The sequence below is a fragment of the Silurus meridionalis genome, chromosome 11, assembly GCF_014805685.1.
Source record: "Silurus meridionalis isolate SWU-2019-XX chromosome 11, ASM1480568v1, whole genome shotgun sequence".
Taxonomy (NCBI): Eukaryota; Metazoa; Chordata; class Actinopteri; order Siluriformes; family Siluridae; genus Silurus; species Silurus meridionalis.
Window position 1 is genome coordinate 22,642,781 of NC_060894.1, and position 16,871 is coordinate 22,659,651.

Below are 16,871 nucleotides of genomic sequence, written 5' to 3' on the forward strand. Positions count from 1 at the left end.
TATTTAGTTATTATTATTGTTGTTTTATAATTGAAGTTATTGTCCATACACACAAAGTCGAGGTTTAAATGTAAGTTTCATCCTTCGGGTTAAAACATTTTATTATAAATTATTACCCATTTTATAAATAAAGTTATTTATTTTATATTGTTATTACTGTTTATTGTTAATTATATTTCTATTTATTGTACGTTTTAAACACTAAAAGAAGAATGTAGATGTGTGCGTGTGTGTGTGTGTGTGTGTGTGTGTGAGATATAATGTGAAAACAGCGACGACATGCGCGATAAAAAAACCGAAATAAAAAAAAGTGCGCGCGAAAGGAAATGCACGGACCTGTCGGACTCGCGCGCCGCGTTCCGCCGCCGCGGACACGATTTACTTATGCAAATTCCACGTGACGTCAGAGCGGAGATCAAAGCCGGGGGCCCGAGAAAAAGCCGCGCCGGAGAGCGCGCGCGTTCGCGCGTGTGTGCATATACATACATATATAAGTAGGCGCGCGCGCCGTCGGTCTGCTCAGAGGAGGCGTTCGGTACAGCGCGCGAGAGCGACACACTGAGAACGTTAGTGCACGAGCGCGCGCTGTTCTGCTTCGGGACCGTGTGTGAAGAATTACACCGCTCGGTGCTGTTCGGGTCCCGGATGTGTTAAACCGGATTAACGCGCGCGCACGAACCTGGGATTGGATTATAAAGGACTTAACTTTTTCCTTCTTTGCTTTTTTTTTAAACAAAATTTTCTCTCCCGGATTTTTTGCCCCTGCACGGATTTAAGCTCCGTCTCGCGCGCTGCTTCTGCTCTCTATAAGGTGAGGACAGATCCGACCTGGGCTTGGCTGTGTTCCAAATCCACACGCTCCTTTATTACACACTACACAGGGGCTTTATTACTGATTATTACTGCGCTGTACACAGCAGTCATATGAGTTGTGTTTCATCCAAACTAACAGGAGAGCATGCGAGGGAATTGTGCACGGCTGTGTCCCAATCCACCTCATTACTCTTTACACAGACTCTTACTACTGCTTATTATTGCACCTTCAACCTACTCTGTATATATCAATAATATACTCTGTATATTTTATATTAATAGATAGATTATTGTGTTAGAGAAATGTGCACGGCTGTGTCCTATTCCACCTCATTTCACTCTGCAGTGTGTCGTTACTGCTTATTACTGCACTACATTGCTTTACACATAGAAGCAAAAATCTCTGAGTGTATTACATCTTTAATCATATTGAGCATGGAAATAAACTATGCATGGCCATGTCCCAAATCATCATGACACTTTATTAAACACTACGTTATGCACTATATATATATATATATATATATATATATATATATATATATATATATATATATATATATATAAAACTCAGCTTGTTCTATGTAAATGTTAAATCCTGAACTCTACAAGTCTGCATCCCAAACCACAGTCTTACCTACAGAACTTCACACTACCCAGTTTATTTCTGACCTTGCAAAATATTAATATCTCTATATATATATATTCGTGCGGTTCACTGTGTAGAAAGGTGAGGATGAAAGTGAACAACGCATGGCTGTGTCCCAAACCACATCCTGCCACAGGCTACTAAATACTCATTTATATGGCATTACAATTAAACTATTACTCTTAGAGCTATTTATACTCCTGTCTGCTTTAGGTTGTGGTTTGGGGAATAAAAGCTGCTAAATTCTGGGGTTGACAGTGAACTGTGGGTGGCTGCATCCCAAACCGTACAGCTACGAATTCAATCCACTTAGAAAGGCATTTAATAATGTTTATAGGAATTCTATTTGGACTCCAGTCATGTTAGTAGGTGTGGAAGCAGCGCACATGTGGTTCGAGAAGCAGCCGGTGATTTAACATTTAACAGCTTTTTTCTTTTACCTGCTACATCCCAAACCACACATATATATATATATAGTGTGTGTGTAGTGTGCAGTGCCTAATGTATAGTGTGTAATGTATAGTGTGTTGTGTGGTGTGTAGTGTGTAATCTACAGTGTGTAGTGTGTTAAATTTAATGTGTTGTGTAGTGTGTAGTGTGTTAAGTTTAGTGTGTTGTGTAGTGTGTAGTGTGTAATGGATAGTGTGTAATGTACGGTGTGTGGTGTGATAGGTTTAGTGTGTAGTGTGTAGTGTGTAATGTTCAGTGGATAGTGTGTTGTGTAGTGTATAGTGTATAATCTACAGTGTGTAGTGTGTTAAGTTTAGTGTGTTGTGTAGTGTGTAGTGGGTATTGTGTACTCAATGGTGTGTGGTGTGTAATGTATAATGTTGTGTAGTGTATGGTGTGTATTGTGTAATGTTAAGTGTGTTGTGTACTGTGGTAATGTGTAATGTTTAGTGTAGTGTGTAACTTATGGTGTGTAGTGTGCAATGTGTTTAAATTAGTGTGTAATGTATGGTGTGTGTGTGTAGTATAAAGTTTGTAGTGTGTAATGTATGGTGTGTAGTGTGTAGTGTGTGTGTAGTGTATAGTGTGTTGGGTAGTGTACAGTGTGTAAGTGTGTATATTGTGTAATGTATGGTGTAGTTTAGTGTTTAGTGTGTGAGGTGTAAAGTAGTGTGTAATGTGTAATGAGTTGTATAGTATATAGTGTGTGTATATAGTGTGTAATGTGTGTAAAGTAGTGTGTAGTGTGTAATGTGTGGTGGGTTGTTTATAGTATAATACACTTTGTGTGTAATGTATGGTGTGTGTGTAATGTGTGTAGTGTAATGTGTAATGTATGGTGGGTTGTGTAAAGTATATAGTGTGTTGTGTGTAATGTATAGTGTGTAGTGTGTTGTGTAGTGTATAGTGTATATAGTGTGTATAGTGTGTAGTGTGTATAGTGTAATGTATAGTGTGTAGTGTGTGTGTAATGTATAGTGTATAGTGTGTGTATATATATAGTGTGTAGTGTGTATAGTGTAGTGTGTAATATAGTGTGTAGTGTGTAATGTATGGTGTAGTGTGTAATGTATGGTGGGTTGTGTAAAGTATATAGTGTGTAGTGTGTAATATGTATAAAGAGGTGTGTACTGTATGGTGTGTAGTGTGTTGTGTAGTGTATAGTGTGTAAAGTACAGTGTATAGTGTGTAGTGTGTTGTGTAGTGTGTAATGTATGATGTGTAGTGTGTAATGGGTGTAGAGTGTAGTGTGTAATGTATGATGTGTAGTGTGTAATGTGTGTAGTGTGTGTGTGTAATGTATGGTGGGTTGTGTAATAGTGTAGTGTGTAAAAAGTGTGTAGTGTGTAATAGTGTGTAATAAATAGTGTAGTGTGTACTGTATGGTGTGTAGTGTGTATAGTGTACAGTGTGTAGTGTGTAGTGTGTAATCTATAGTGTGGTGTGTGGTGTATTGTGTATGATGGTGAGTATGTAGTGTGTGAATATTAAAGCTTGTATTGTACAGTATTAAGCATTTAGTGTGTAGTGTATAGTGTGTAATAAATAGTGTAGTGTGTTGTGTAGAGGTGTAATGTGTATAGTGTGTAATATATAGTGTGCAGTGTGTTGTGTGCATTGTGTATAGTGTACAGTGTGTAGTGTGCTGTGTCTATAGTGTGTAGTGTATAGTGTAATATATAGTGTGTAGTGTGTTGTGTCTATAGTGTGTAGTGTGTAGTGTGTAATATATAGTGTGTAGTGTGGTGTGTATAGTGTGTAATATATAGTGTAGTGTAGTGTGTTGTGTGTATAGTGTGTTGTGTGTATAGTGTGTGATATATAGTGTGTAGTGTGTGTGTATAGTGTGTAGTGTGTATAGTGTGTAATATATAGTGTGTAGTGTGTTGTGTGTATAGTGTGTATGTATAGTGTGTAGTGTATAGTGTATAGTGTGTAGTGTGTGTAATATATAGTGTGTATAGTGTGTAATATATAGTGTGTATAGTGTAGTGTATAGTGTATAATATATAGTGTGTAATATAGTGTGTATAGTGTATAATATATAGTGTGTAGTGTGTATAGTGTGTAATATATAGTGTGTAGTGTGTATAGTGTGTAATATATAGTATATAGTGTGTATAGTGTAGTGTGTATAGTGTGTAATATATAGTATGTAGTGTGTAGTGTGTAGTGTGTATAGTGTGTAATATATAGTGTGTAGTGTGTATAGTGTGTAATATATAGTGTGTAGTGTTTTGTGTGTATAGTGTGTATAGTGTATAATATATAGTGTATAGTGTATAGTGTATAATATATAGTGTGTAATATAGTGTGTATATAGTGTGTAATATAGTGTGTAGTGTGTATAGTGTGTGTATAGTGTGTATATATATAGTGTGTAGTGTTTTGTGTGTATAGTGTGTAGTGTGTAGTGTTTTGTGTGTATAGTGTGTAATATATAGGAGTTGTAGCTCAGTGGTTAAGGCATTGGATTGGAGGATCACAGGTTTAAATGCCACCACCACTGCGCTCCCACTGCTGGGCCCCTGAGCAAGGCCCTTAACCCTCACCTGCTCAATGGTGTGTAGGGAGTGCGAAGGGTGTGCGTAGGGAGTGCGTACAGAGTGCATATGGAGTGCGTACGGAGTTCGTATGGAGCGCTTAGGGAGTGCGTAGGGAGCGCGTAGGGAGCATGTAGGGAGCGCGTAGGGAGTGCGTAGGGAGTGCGTAGGGAGCATGTAGGGAGCGCGTAGGGAGCATGTAGGGAGCGCGTAGGGAGCATGTAGGGAACGCGTAGGGAGCATGTAGGAAGCGTGTAGGGAGTGCGTAGGGAGCATGTAGGGAGCGCGTAGGGAGTGTTTATGGATCGCGTAGGGAGCGCGTATGGAGTATGTATGGAGTGTGTATGAAGCGCGTAGGGAGCGTGTAGGGAGTGTGTATGGAGTGTGTATGGAGCATGTAGGGAGTGTGTATGGTCCAGATTATTGTTCAGTGATTAGCCTTAAAGCACATTATACACTAAACTCTGAAGCTCAGAACGCTGAAGGTACAGAACGTTGTGCAATTTGCAGAACTTTAAAAGCAAATCCATGGTGAAAGAACGCAGGTCAGTTTCCACACAGGATCATCAACTATACATCTAAAATCTCTATCCTAATTCTGATCTGTAAATTTGAGTATCAGTGCAGATGTGAGATTATATAATGATTATTATTGGGGAATAAATGTAATAAAGCGATGATTAAATACAGATGTGGATGAAGTTCTGTCTGGAGTAAAGACGAAAGTAAATGAAACAAAAATGCCAGAAATATAAAATCAAACCGTGAACAATGCAGCTTTTGTACATTAATGTGGAATAAAGGTTAAATATGGATTTATATATTGATATGTGGAATTAGTGGAATTTTCTTGACTTGGTTTAATATGTGTGTATATTTCTTATTTAAGATATAGATATATTTATATATATTTAATGAAAATAAATGTCTCCTATTTTGTAGCTTTTTTTCTTTAGCTCAGCGTTTGAGACCTCAGTCAGAGGTAATATCTGTCACAGTAGATTCTATTGGAGAAAGTATTTGATTGCAGGTTGTTAATCAGTTAAAATAAAACATCTGGATGATCAGATGGAGTTAAGTGATGGTGGATGCTTCAGAATATTTCCTGATGTGGAGACGAGATAAACTGAGTGCTTGAGACGGCGTCGTGTGAACTAAAAACATTATAACTGTCTCAGAACTCTAACAAGAGAAACATTTTCCTCCAGCAGGAGAGACAGAGCGAGGAAGACGAGAAAGACTGAAAGCGTCCGCGTCATGGCATCTGGTCTGTGATCATCTCCGTGAGCTTCCACCCCGAGACGCACCCAAGTGTTCAGGATGAAGAGCGAGTTTGTGTCGTTTCCGCTGTGCGCCGTCACGCTGCTCACGTTGGCACTGTCTCAGCACTGCGCCGCCATACGATGGCTGTGAGTGTCTCCGATCTTCTCTCTAACACACCCTCATCACACAACCCTGTCAGGTTCTACTCAGCAGGACGGAGCCTACATGAGAGCTGAGACACCACAGAGGACTAAATAACCTTCACGCTTAAAAATAAAGCTACTAATCCTAGTCGCCTTGACGATACTAACATGGTGCTTCTCCGGTACCTTTAGCAGTAACCGTTTCACACGTGCACAAATCATTTATAACGCTTTATAAACAGCGAAACGACGTGAAAATCTGTGAAGTGGAATGTACAGTGGAATGTAAAATGCTAAAGCACTGAGCACAATACAAACCACATGCTGGCAGAAACACCTGCGAGTATATTTACCCGTGTGTGTGTGTGTGTGTGTGTGTGTGTGCGGGGAGGGGGTACGAGGGGGTGTCCGTGGGTCACGGCTTATCATGGGGCAGAAAGTAGCGGCCCCTCGGTCCTAATCCGAAACAGGCAAAAGGTGCGCATGGAGCATACGCGTTCTCACGAACACTGCTTTATGTGTGTGTGTGTGTGTGTGTGTGTGTGTGTGTGTGTGTGTGTCAGACCATACAGCAACCATAGATAATGTAATTTTTACCAGTCTTAAGGGCAGCGAGTCGCTGTGTGTGTGTGTGTGTGTGTGTGTGTGTGTGTGTGTGTGTGTGTCTTCATGGTATCCTCATTTTTCAAACAGTTTCTTTCCTATGAAATCGATAATCGATGCTGTAATTGTTCACAAGTTCATAATTAGCTTTCCACATTCCAGATGTTTTACCGTCATCATGTGAAGAACAATAAAAGTACTGTGGAGGGTTAAAGCTTTGGAAGAGATTCTCGTGGCTGAATTTAAAGCTCTGGCATCATCTCACAGCCGTGGGGTTCAGATCCGCTGGGAAAAAGCTCTGCTTTCCACTGGCGATCTCAACCCCGGCCTCCTCCTGCCAGATCTGCTAACCTCGGCAGAAACATTCCCCGCATTATCCCGCGTGCCGGTGACGCCACGTCCTCCTCCTTCCTGCACTCGATCATATCTCTTCTCTCACATGTGACCCAGAGACGCACAAAAACACGAGCAAAAGCTCAGTGTCACACTCGCGCACTCGTGTCGGGATTAAATCACGTCTGGAGCACGTCAGGAGACGCAACACAAGCATGAACAAGAACCAAAAAACAGCAAACTATCGAGCCACAGAGCGTTTTTTACCAATTCAGAGACAATGTTCGATAAAGACCGTGTGGAAATCACGTAAAAGTTTAACCATGATGTCACACCCTAATTGCCAAACTAGTAATCTCCGATTAATATAGCACACGTGTAATCACGTGGGAGCTGCAACGACAGATTTCCAGCAGCCAAAGTATGAAAATATAATTACTGTAAAAAAAAACATAAAGGAAAATAAAACAGATTTTAATGACCAATCAGCAGTCTGGCGAAATCTTTGCATTTTTCTTTTCTTTTTTTAAAGCAACATTTTTTTAATAATCACATGCAAGTTGTGTTTGAGCAGGGACTGAAAATATAATTAAAAATGATGATTACAATCATTTATTCCTCTAAATTTCATTTATTCACTGCAAATTGATTATGATTAAATATCAAATAATATTTATAATATCATTTGTAATCATTTGTAATTATTGTTTATAATATTTTATTGCATATTGTGTTTCAGTCTTAGGCTTTTTTATTTGGTTGAAATAAATTTTATGTATTTAAATTTTCTGAAATATAATTTTTTTTTTTACTTTTTTATAACATTTATTATAATTATATTATTATTATAATTATTATAATTATTATTATTATTATTATTATTATTATTATTATTGTTGGTAGTATATAAATTATATATATGTTTATACATTAACTCTGTGTGTGTGTGTGTGTGTGTGTGTGTGTGTGTGTGTGTGTGTGTGTGTGGTTGTTTTCAGGGCTTTATCCCAGACGCCGGAGCACATTAATAAGACTCAGCAGTGTAAGACGCTCCCCGGCCTGGTCTCCTCTCAGGCTCAGCTCTGCCGCACTAACCTGGAGCTCATGCAGGTGATCGTCCAGGCTGCACGCGAGGTCAAAAAGACGTGCCAGAAGACGTTCTCTGACATGCGCTGGAACTGCTCATCCATCAACACTCCCAAATACCTCCCGGACCTGGAGAGAGGTCAGAGTTACACACTCAACCCCATACTTCATATATTTTCTCTCTATATATATATCACTCATCTGAGCAGTGACACTGAAGACTTCTTCTACAAACATCACATAAACATCTCCTTACGTGTGTGATAGACACGTCCCTGTGAACGAGCTGTTTCTATGGAAACCATAATGTATCAGAGCGAGTGTATTCATGTAACCCTGCGCTACTGTCTGCGCTGCTGTTCTAGAGAATTAATTACCGCCTGACTTCTGACCAATTACAATCCAGAACTCAGCAGTGCAGTAGTTTGTAATTACTGATTGAATGCTGGTTTAGTAGTACTGGATTAATACAAATTTAGTCTTGGTTTAATTTTAGTTTATAGCTAGTTTAGTACTGATCACTAAGTACTGGTTTAACAGTTTTTATGCTAGTGTAATGCAAATTTTTAGTACTGGTTTAATGCTAGTTTAAACTGTTTTAGCTTAGTACTGGTTTAGTAATGAATTAATGTGAGTTTAGACCTGGTTTATTGCTCTTTTATTACTGGTTTAATGCTTGTTTAATACTGGAGAAGTGTTGGTTTACTTCTGGTGTAATGCTTGTTTTTTGCTGGTTTAGTTCTGGTTTAATGCTAGTTTAGTACTGGAGTATTGCATGTTTAGTTCTGGTTTAATGCTAGTTTAGTGCTGGTTTAGTGCAGGGTTTGTTTGCTAATCGTGAACTGTTTAAGTGCTGCTTTATTATATGTTTTATGCTAGTTTAGTACTGGTTTAGTGTTGGTTTAATGCTAGTTTAATGTAAGTTTAATGCTGGTGTACTAATTTAACGCTACTTTTGAACTGAATTAGTGCTGGTTCACTATCGTTTTAGTTCTAGTTTAATGCTGGTTTAGTTTGCTAATCTAGAACTGGTTTATTGCTGGTTTATTAGTGGTTTAATGCAAGTTTAGTAGTAGTTTAGTACTGGATTAGTACTGATTTAGTAGTGATTTACTGCTAGTTTATTGCTAGCTAAGAACTTGTTTAATGCTAGTTTAGTACTGGTTTATTGTGTGTTTAATGCTAGTTTAGTACTGGTTTATTGTGTGTTTAATGCTAGTTTAGTACTGGTTTATTGTGTGTTTAATGCTAGTTTAGTACTGGTTTATTGTGTGTTTAATGCTAGTTTAGTACTGGTTTATTGTGTGTTTAATGCTAGTTTAGTACTGGTTTATTGTGTGTTTAATGCTAGTGTGGAACTGGTTTAGTGCTGTTTTCAACACCATCCTCTGAGGATTTCGACCTGCTTTTACTCAGAGTGAGAATTTCTCTCAGCCTTCACTACACGATTAAACCCTTCTCCTCTTTCTCTGAAGGAGAGAGTTAAGGAGCTCTGAGCTCTGTTTGATGAAGCCGTCTTTCCATGAAGCATTCTTGTTTCTTATGATGGTGAACAATAGCCTCCTTTCTCCTCGGCTGATCTGCTCTAACGTTGCTCAGATCCCACGCCGAATCGTTTTTCGTGCCCACTTTACAGAATTGATTTATCCTAGTGTGTGTGTGTGTGTGTGTGTGTGTGTGTGTGTGTTTGAGGTCTGTATTGTGTTGTTCATGTATATTGATAGTAGTGTTGGTATAATAATTATAAACAATAAAATAATTAAAATGATACTAAAAGTAAAAAGCAAGAGAATGTATCCTAAATATGTGTGTTTTCTAAAATGGTTTGGATAACATTTCAATTTCTTTGTTTGTGAAATGGAATAAAATTCACAGCTGCTCTTTGTGTCTTTCAGGAACGAGGGAGGCGGCGTTCGTGTATGCTCTGTCCGCCGCCGCTATCAGCCATACCATCGCCCGAGCGTGCACCAGTGGAGACCTGAGAATGTGTACCTGCGGCCCCATCCCAGGTGATGCCCTCGAACCCGGGCACAGGTGGGGCGGCTGCGCTGACAACCTCCACTATGGACTCATCATGGGATCAAAGTTCTCAGATGCTCCCATGAAGATAAAGAAGAAAACGGGCTTACACCCAAACAAACTGATGCACCTGCACAACAGTGAAGTGGGACGACAGGTAACACCAAACTTACCTGTAACACTAATCCTCACCTGTAACAACAAACTCACCTGTTACACCACTCTCACCTGTTACACCACTCTCACCTGTTACACCAAACTCACCTGTAACACTAAACCCTACCTGTAACACCAAACTCACCTGTTACACCACTCTCACCTGTAACAACAAACTCACCTGTTACACCACTCTCACCTGTAACAACAAACTCACCTGTTACACCACTCTAACCTGTAACAACAAACTCACCTGTAACACTAAACTCACCTGTTACACAACTCTAACCTGTAACAACAAACTCACCTGTTACACCACTCTAACCTGTAACAACAAACTCACCTGTTACACCACTCTAACCTGTAACAACAAACTCACCTGTTACACCACTCTAACCTGTAACAACAAACTCACCTGTTACACCACTCTAACCTGTAACAACAAACTCACCTGTTACACCACTCTAACCTGTAACAACAAACTCACCTGTTACACCACTCTAACCTGTAACAACAAACTCACCTGTTACACCACTCTAACCTGTAACAACAAACTCACCTGTTACACCACTCTAACCTCTAACAACAAACTCACCTGTAACACTAAACTCACCTGTTACACCACTCTAACCTGTTACACCACTCACCTCTGTGGCTTTCCTCAGGCCCTGAAGGATGCTCTGGTGATGAAATGTAAGTGTCATGGCGTCTCAGGTTCCTGCTCCATCCGCACCTGTTGGCGAGGGCTACAGGATCTGAAAGATATCGCTCAGGACCTGAAGACGAAGTACCTGTCAGCCACCAGAGTAAAGCACCAGCCTACCGGGACACGCAAACAACTTGTCCCCAAGGACATCGACGTGCGACCGGTGCGAGAGAACGAGCTGGTGTATCTGCAGAGCTCGCCTGACTTCTGCACCAAGAATGAGAAGATGGGATCCATCGGCACTCAGGACAGGTGAGACGCCCAGAGTGAATGACTGGATCAGGGAAAACATTACCTTACAGCTGAATGTTCTTTAGTGTTTTCCATGTCTCTTGGTGTTCTCCATTTTTCTCATCATTTTTCATGTCCCTCAGAGTTTCCTGTGTCCCTCACTATTGTCCGTGTTCCTCTGTGTTATGCCATTCAGTGTTCTCCATGTTACTCAGAGTTTTCTATATGTCTAATTGTTCTCCATGTTCCTCACTGTTCTCCATGTCCCTCAGAGTTCTCAATATGTGTCATTGTTCTCCATGTCCCTCAGAGTTCTCAATATGTGTCATTGTTCTCCATGTTCCTCAGTGTTCTCAATGTTCCTCAGTGTTCTCCATGGTCCTCAGTGTTCTCCATGGTCCTCAGTGTTCTTTATGTTCCTCAGTGTTCTCCATGTTCCTCAGTGTTCTCCTTGGTCCTCAGAGTTCTCTATGCAGTGCAAAAATTCCCTTTTCTGGAGCTTTTTTAGATCTCCTGTAATCTCCTGCCTGTCCAGCTGTCAGGTTGCAGGTATTATAATTAGCGCTCGTTGTACACGTGCCTCTGACATGGCTGCAGCAAATGTGGCCTCTCAGTGTGTTATCTCTGTGTGTGTGTGTGTGTGTGTGTGTGTGTGTGTGTGTGTGTGTGTGTGTGTGTGAGTAATGCAGCTATTCAGAGGCAGAAGCTTTTCTGCTGATATGGTCCTGGGAGGAAACGGCTGGCTGAGATTACGGCACTAACACACACAGCGCATGCAGCCAAATTGTCCCCGGAGCCCTTGAGATGCCGACCAATCAGATGCAGACCCCTTTCACTCATTTATTCTTCCATACAGGCTTCCTTAGAACTTCTCCCTCACCAGTCAGTCAAGAGCTGAGACACGATCCTCTTCTCTCACCTTCACCCTGAACATCATCTCTCTCTCTCTCTCTCTCTCTCTCTCTCTCTCTCTCTCTCTATCTCTATAATAAACCCGAGCCTGACCTATAGAGACTCATGGTGGAGAACTAAGCAATGTTGTGAAGAAGGTCTTGTGGAAGTCAAAATGTCAACACGGCACGTCTGAGCCACAAAAAAAAACACAGAGAAAAGGGAGGAGCTTTTTGAAGAACGCTAGAACGTTAGAACGTTAGCCTGAGCAGTCGGTCCTCAATCCATTCATGTATTTATTATTTTTTATATTTACTTCAATAATACCAATTCTCAGTTCTCCATGTTCCTCAGTGTTCCTCAGTGTTCATCATGTTCTCGACATCCCTCTGTTTTTTCCGTGTTCCCCAGTGTTTTCTCTTTTTTATGCCAGATGACTCAGTGTTCTACCATTTCCTTCAGTGTTGCCCACATCCCTGTGTTCTATGTGTTCCACCACATCCCCCATTGTTCTCCATCTGCCTCAGTGTTCTTTATCCCTCAGTGTTTTCAATCTCCCTCAGTGTTCTCCATGTTCCACATTATCCCTCAGTGTTCTCCTGGTCTCTCAGTGTTCTTCACATCCTTCAGTGTTGTCTGTGTCCCTTAGTGTTCTTCATGTTCCACCAGGTCCTTCAAAAGTTGTCCACGTCCCTCAGTGATCTCTGTGTCTTTAGTGTTCTTTGTGCCTTCTGTGTTCCCTAAGTTCCTCTAAGATCTTCAGTGTTCTTGATGTCCCTTAGCAATCTTCATGTCCCTCAGTGTTTTCCCTGTGATGGTGAGATATGTGATGGTAGCCTTAGCAGACATTTAAAAGCCATTAAGCCCATGATTACATCCTGAAACACACCACTTCCCTCCTCTTCTGCTCCTCTTCTCCTCCTCTTCTCCTCTCCTCCATCCTCTACTTTCCTCTCTGTGTTGTGTTTCCACGACTCGTTCTCCAAAAACAGGTCTCAGAGCTCCTTATCTCGCCGACTTCGGATAAACTTAGCGCCGGTGTTGTTGTAGCTCGGGAGATCGAGTGACGAGCTGAAGTGCGCACTTATCTCCTCTTCTTCCTGACTGGAGAACGCGCTCACTCGTTCTTGTCCCGTCTTCAGCCGAAAACATCCTGAGGCTCAGCCATAAGATCCGTATCTCCAAGAAAACAAACAGGCAATGAAAGGAGAGCTAGCATAGGAGCTGCTCACGGCGTGCTAGCACTAGCCCTTATTATTCAGCCCTTAATGCTAGCTATTTCATGCTAACATTATACAAAGAAAATGAAATGACAAACCATAAAAGATGGCTAGCTACGATGGTGTTTAGCTTTAAACCATAGCTTGTTTTAGCATTTCTTCGTGACAGAAGCTTGTTTCACAGCAATGTTAATGGTTGACTTTCATGTTTCAAAATTCCCCTCAAATCATGCTAGGTCCTGTTCTATGAAAAATGCAGCATAGCTAACAGGATAGTCAGCTACGTCTTTAGCTTTATTTACAGTCTGCTGCTTGTTACAATTTATCAGGGTTAGCGCTAGCAAGCAAACATGGTATTTTATGTGTGAGAATTAATATATAGCTAAGAAAAAGTGCCTAGCGTATGCTAATACAGTCTGGCTTTTGTTCCAGTTGGGACAGTAACTAGCTACATGACAGAGCTTTCAGCTTCAGTAATAGCCGTCCTAGTTTTATATAACAACATTCCTCAACTTCTCTCTCTTTCCCTCTCTCTTTCCCTCTCTCCATCCCTCTCTTCATCCCTCTTTCAGCACACAGGCCATTAACAGAGCACAGTTATAAAACAATGTGGTCATGGCGAAGGGGCTCGAGAGAGTGATTTATGACATCGCTATTCTCTGCTCACTTTAGCCCCCTCAGGGGTTTAGCGTAAATGAAAAGGCCGAGTTCATGACGCAGTCCCGCTGGAGTGTGTGGAGTTTCAGTGACGACGATTTTAAACACTGAGGAAGAGGATGCTAGCTAACGATTCATACGAACTCACCTGAAATACACGGCTAATGATTAGCTCGCTAGTTACTGATTAGCTACTGATTGTTCGCCTTTTATGTGGCTAGATTTCCTTCTCAACCTTCTAAGTTAGCAATTACAGTTAGTTCCATTATCATTTTTCCTTCTTTTTGTTTATTTCATTAGATTTTATCCATTTTAATAAAATGTATATAAAATACTGTGAAAACCATTGTGTAAGTCTGAGATACAGAACGAGCATGATGCTAGCAGCTAGCTAAATGTTTGGATAGCTGAGTTGAAAGCTGATAGTTGAAACTGCAAGCTATTTTTTTCTGCTAACGTTATGAGAATTACGTGTTAGCTTATCCGACGTGCTGAACTTCTTTGACCATCGAGGCCCAGCTGAATCTAAATTTACACGAATGCTAGCTGCTGTTAGATTATAAAAAATCCAGCGTTCTGAACTACTAAGTAACCATGGTAACCTGAGGTCTGGCGTTGTTTCCGTCTGCTCAAACGCGTCAGGTCAGGTTTTAACGGTTTAAAGGTTCGGACAGAAACCAGGCCTTGAAGGGGCTTTGTTCCGGCGATATCTAACCACAGTTCTGGTCCGTCATGCAGGCAGTGCAACAAGACTTCGAGCGGAAGCGACAGCTGCGACCTGATGTGCTGTGGACGAGGATACAACCCGTACTCCGAGAAGGTGGTGGAGCGTTGTCACTGCAAGTACCACTGGTGCTGCTACGTCACCTGCAAGAAGTGCGAGAGGACTGTGGAGAGATACGTGTGTAAATAAATCTCTCACACACACACACACACACACACACACACACACACTCACAGAGTGACGATCCGAGCTGGAATTCTAACGCATTTATAACACGTATCCTGCATTCAGGAACGCTGACGATCTGTAACCAAAAGCACTACGCTTTTTTTTTTTTTTGAAATATCTTTTTATATTTTATTTCACCCAATAATTTTTTTTTTTTTTTACATTTTTTGTTTTTGATAGTAGATCATAAAAATTCTTCTCCAAACTTTTTTCATTTTAATTTTTTATTTTTTTAACAACTGACTTAAAAAATGTGTTTTTATTGTTTTATTTGTTTAATTTGTATGTATTTTTTTTAAAGGCAGATCATTTCAGAGGTTTCATTCTTATGCAGTTTACAAGAGGATTTTTTTATTATTATTATTATTATTGCAAAAATGATACATTTCAGAGACTGGATTTTTTTTTTTTCCACATCTGTCCTGAAGACAAATGTCTTTTTTGGTATTAATCCCTTGTATCAGGATTTCAAGAGTTTATTTTCATATACGATATGCTAAAAAAATATTTTATTTGTACTATAAATATTGTTTTACAGGAAAAAAAAAACAGCCCAGAGGATCATTTTTCACTTTCCATGAATTGCATTAAATTTTTTTATAAAACAAAACCATCCTAAAAAGAACTCTGTAATTTTTTAAAGTGCAGATTATATTCAGAGTTTTATTTTATTTTACTGTATGATACTCACAGAGAAATGTTTTATTTTTTTTTCAATGACCTGCCGTTATTAAAGAGAATTTACTCATTGTTTAAGCATATTTTATATATCTGGATATTAAAGTTTTATTTTCTTGTACAATACTGGAAAAGAAATGTCCTTATAAATATCAGGAGGGAAAAAAAATCAAAAATTGGACTTTTTTGCAGAGATCTTCTTGTTTATTTCCATCATGTTCCGCTGGTATAAAGAGAACTGGGACATGTCATTTTTTTTAAAATTGTAAAATCGTGTGTAATACCTGGATATGGAGAGTTTATTTTGCTGTTGGATGCTCTGCTCTCTGCTCTCACTCAGCCCTGGGTCTGTCCCGTGGAAACGGACACGCTCACTTCATTCCTGGGGAAATAAACCATCACGCTTCAGGAGGTGGTGTTTAGTTTTTTTTTTCTTCATTTTTCATGGACGAGTGAAAGAGACTGAACCAGACGTGAACTTGTGGAACGGTTTGTGCGTCTCGGTCTGAATAATCCACAATTATGATTTTGATGGGAGAAAATATCCGTGTTTATATATTTATCCCGTGCATGCAGGACCCTCGGATTTTTTTTTTATCCACTGTTGCTGAAGTTTTCAACAAAAATAACAAACCAACCAACCAACCAACCAACCGCACATCATGAACCACTTATCTGTGGATGTACATACTGTCCTTTTTGTATGCTGAATTAAAAAAATAAATATTTATAGAGTAATTAAAGATTTTTTTCCTGAATGTTACCTAGACGTGGCTGTGTGTTTTGTGTTGTGTCTAGCTCAGGAGTGATGGAGGACGTTGTGGAGGGTTGCAGGTTTAAATGCTCGGCATTGCGGTAATCAGTTCGAGTCGCCTCCCTTGAACAAATACAATTCATCACAATTTGGCCTGATGCTAGTATAAATCAGCCTGAGCTCGCTACGAGGGCACGGAGCAGCCACTCGACACGTTAACAACCCTGGGAAAGTGCTCTGGAACGCAGTGGGGACGAGAACGAAGAAAAGCTCCACCACTGTGTGCTGTGTCCTGGATTTCTGCGTTCTAGGGTACTTTGGTTTTTGGGGTGCGGTGAAAATCCTCAGTACACCTTGAGGGGGTTTGGGGAAGGCAGGCCAGAAAAACGAGCGTGAAATTGATTCTTTTTTTTTTTTAATCTAGCATTGATTAAAAAACGTATTATAAATAAAGGCTGAAGAAATAAAATGCTGCGGAACAGAGGGGAACACGGAATCGCGTTTCATTCCGTCTTCAAATCATTTCGATTTTAATTTGCACCATTTTGCGATTTGATTCGCTTCGATTCTGCTGAGCTTTGCTGTTTCCCCATAATCACTCTGACCAATCAGCACGAAGAGGTCAAACCACATGACTCTACACACGCACAGCTGAAGCGGGTCGGTGAGTTTAAGGGGGAAAAAAAATGGTAGAAACAACGCTGTAAAAGATCCAAGTCAATGG

At 40.2% G+C, this 16,871-nt stretch overlaps 1 protein-coding gene across 2 annotated transcripts; it reads left to right on the forward strand.

Annotated features, from left to right (window-relative positions):
• The first annotated feature begins 337 nt into the window (after positions 1-337).
• On the forward strand, positions 338-14,869 carry wnt11 (wingless-type MMTV integration site family, member 11). 2 transcript variants are annotated; one of them, XM_046860376.1, is made up of 6 exons: positions 338-811; positions 5,664-5,864; positions 7,796-8,022; positions 9,779-10,059; positions 10,724-11,016; positions 14,502-14,869. In XM_046860376.1, exons 2-6 carry the CDS (start codon positions 5,776-5,778, stop codon positions 14,674-14,676), a joined length of 1,065 nt encoding a protein of 354 aa, XP_046716332.1. In that variant the 5' UTR covers positions 338-811; positions 5,664-5,775; the 3' UTR covers positions 14,677-14,869. The 2 variants fall into 2 exon arrangements, with proteins under 2 accessions (XP_046716332.1, XP_046716333.1); XM_046860377.1 differs by having other exon boundaries at positions 5,667-5,864.
• The last annotated feature ends 2,002 nt before the right edge of the window (positions 14,870-16,871 follow it).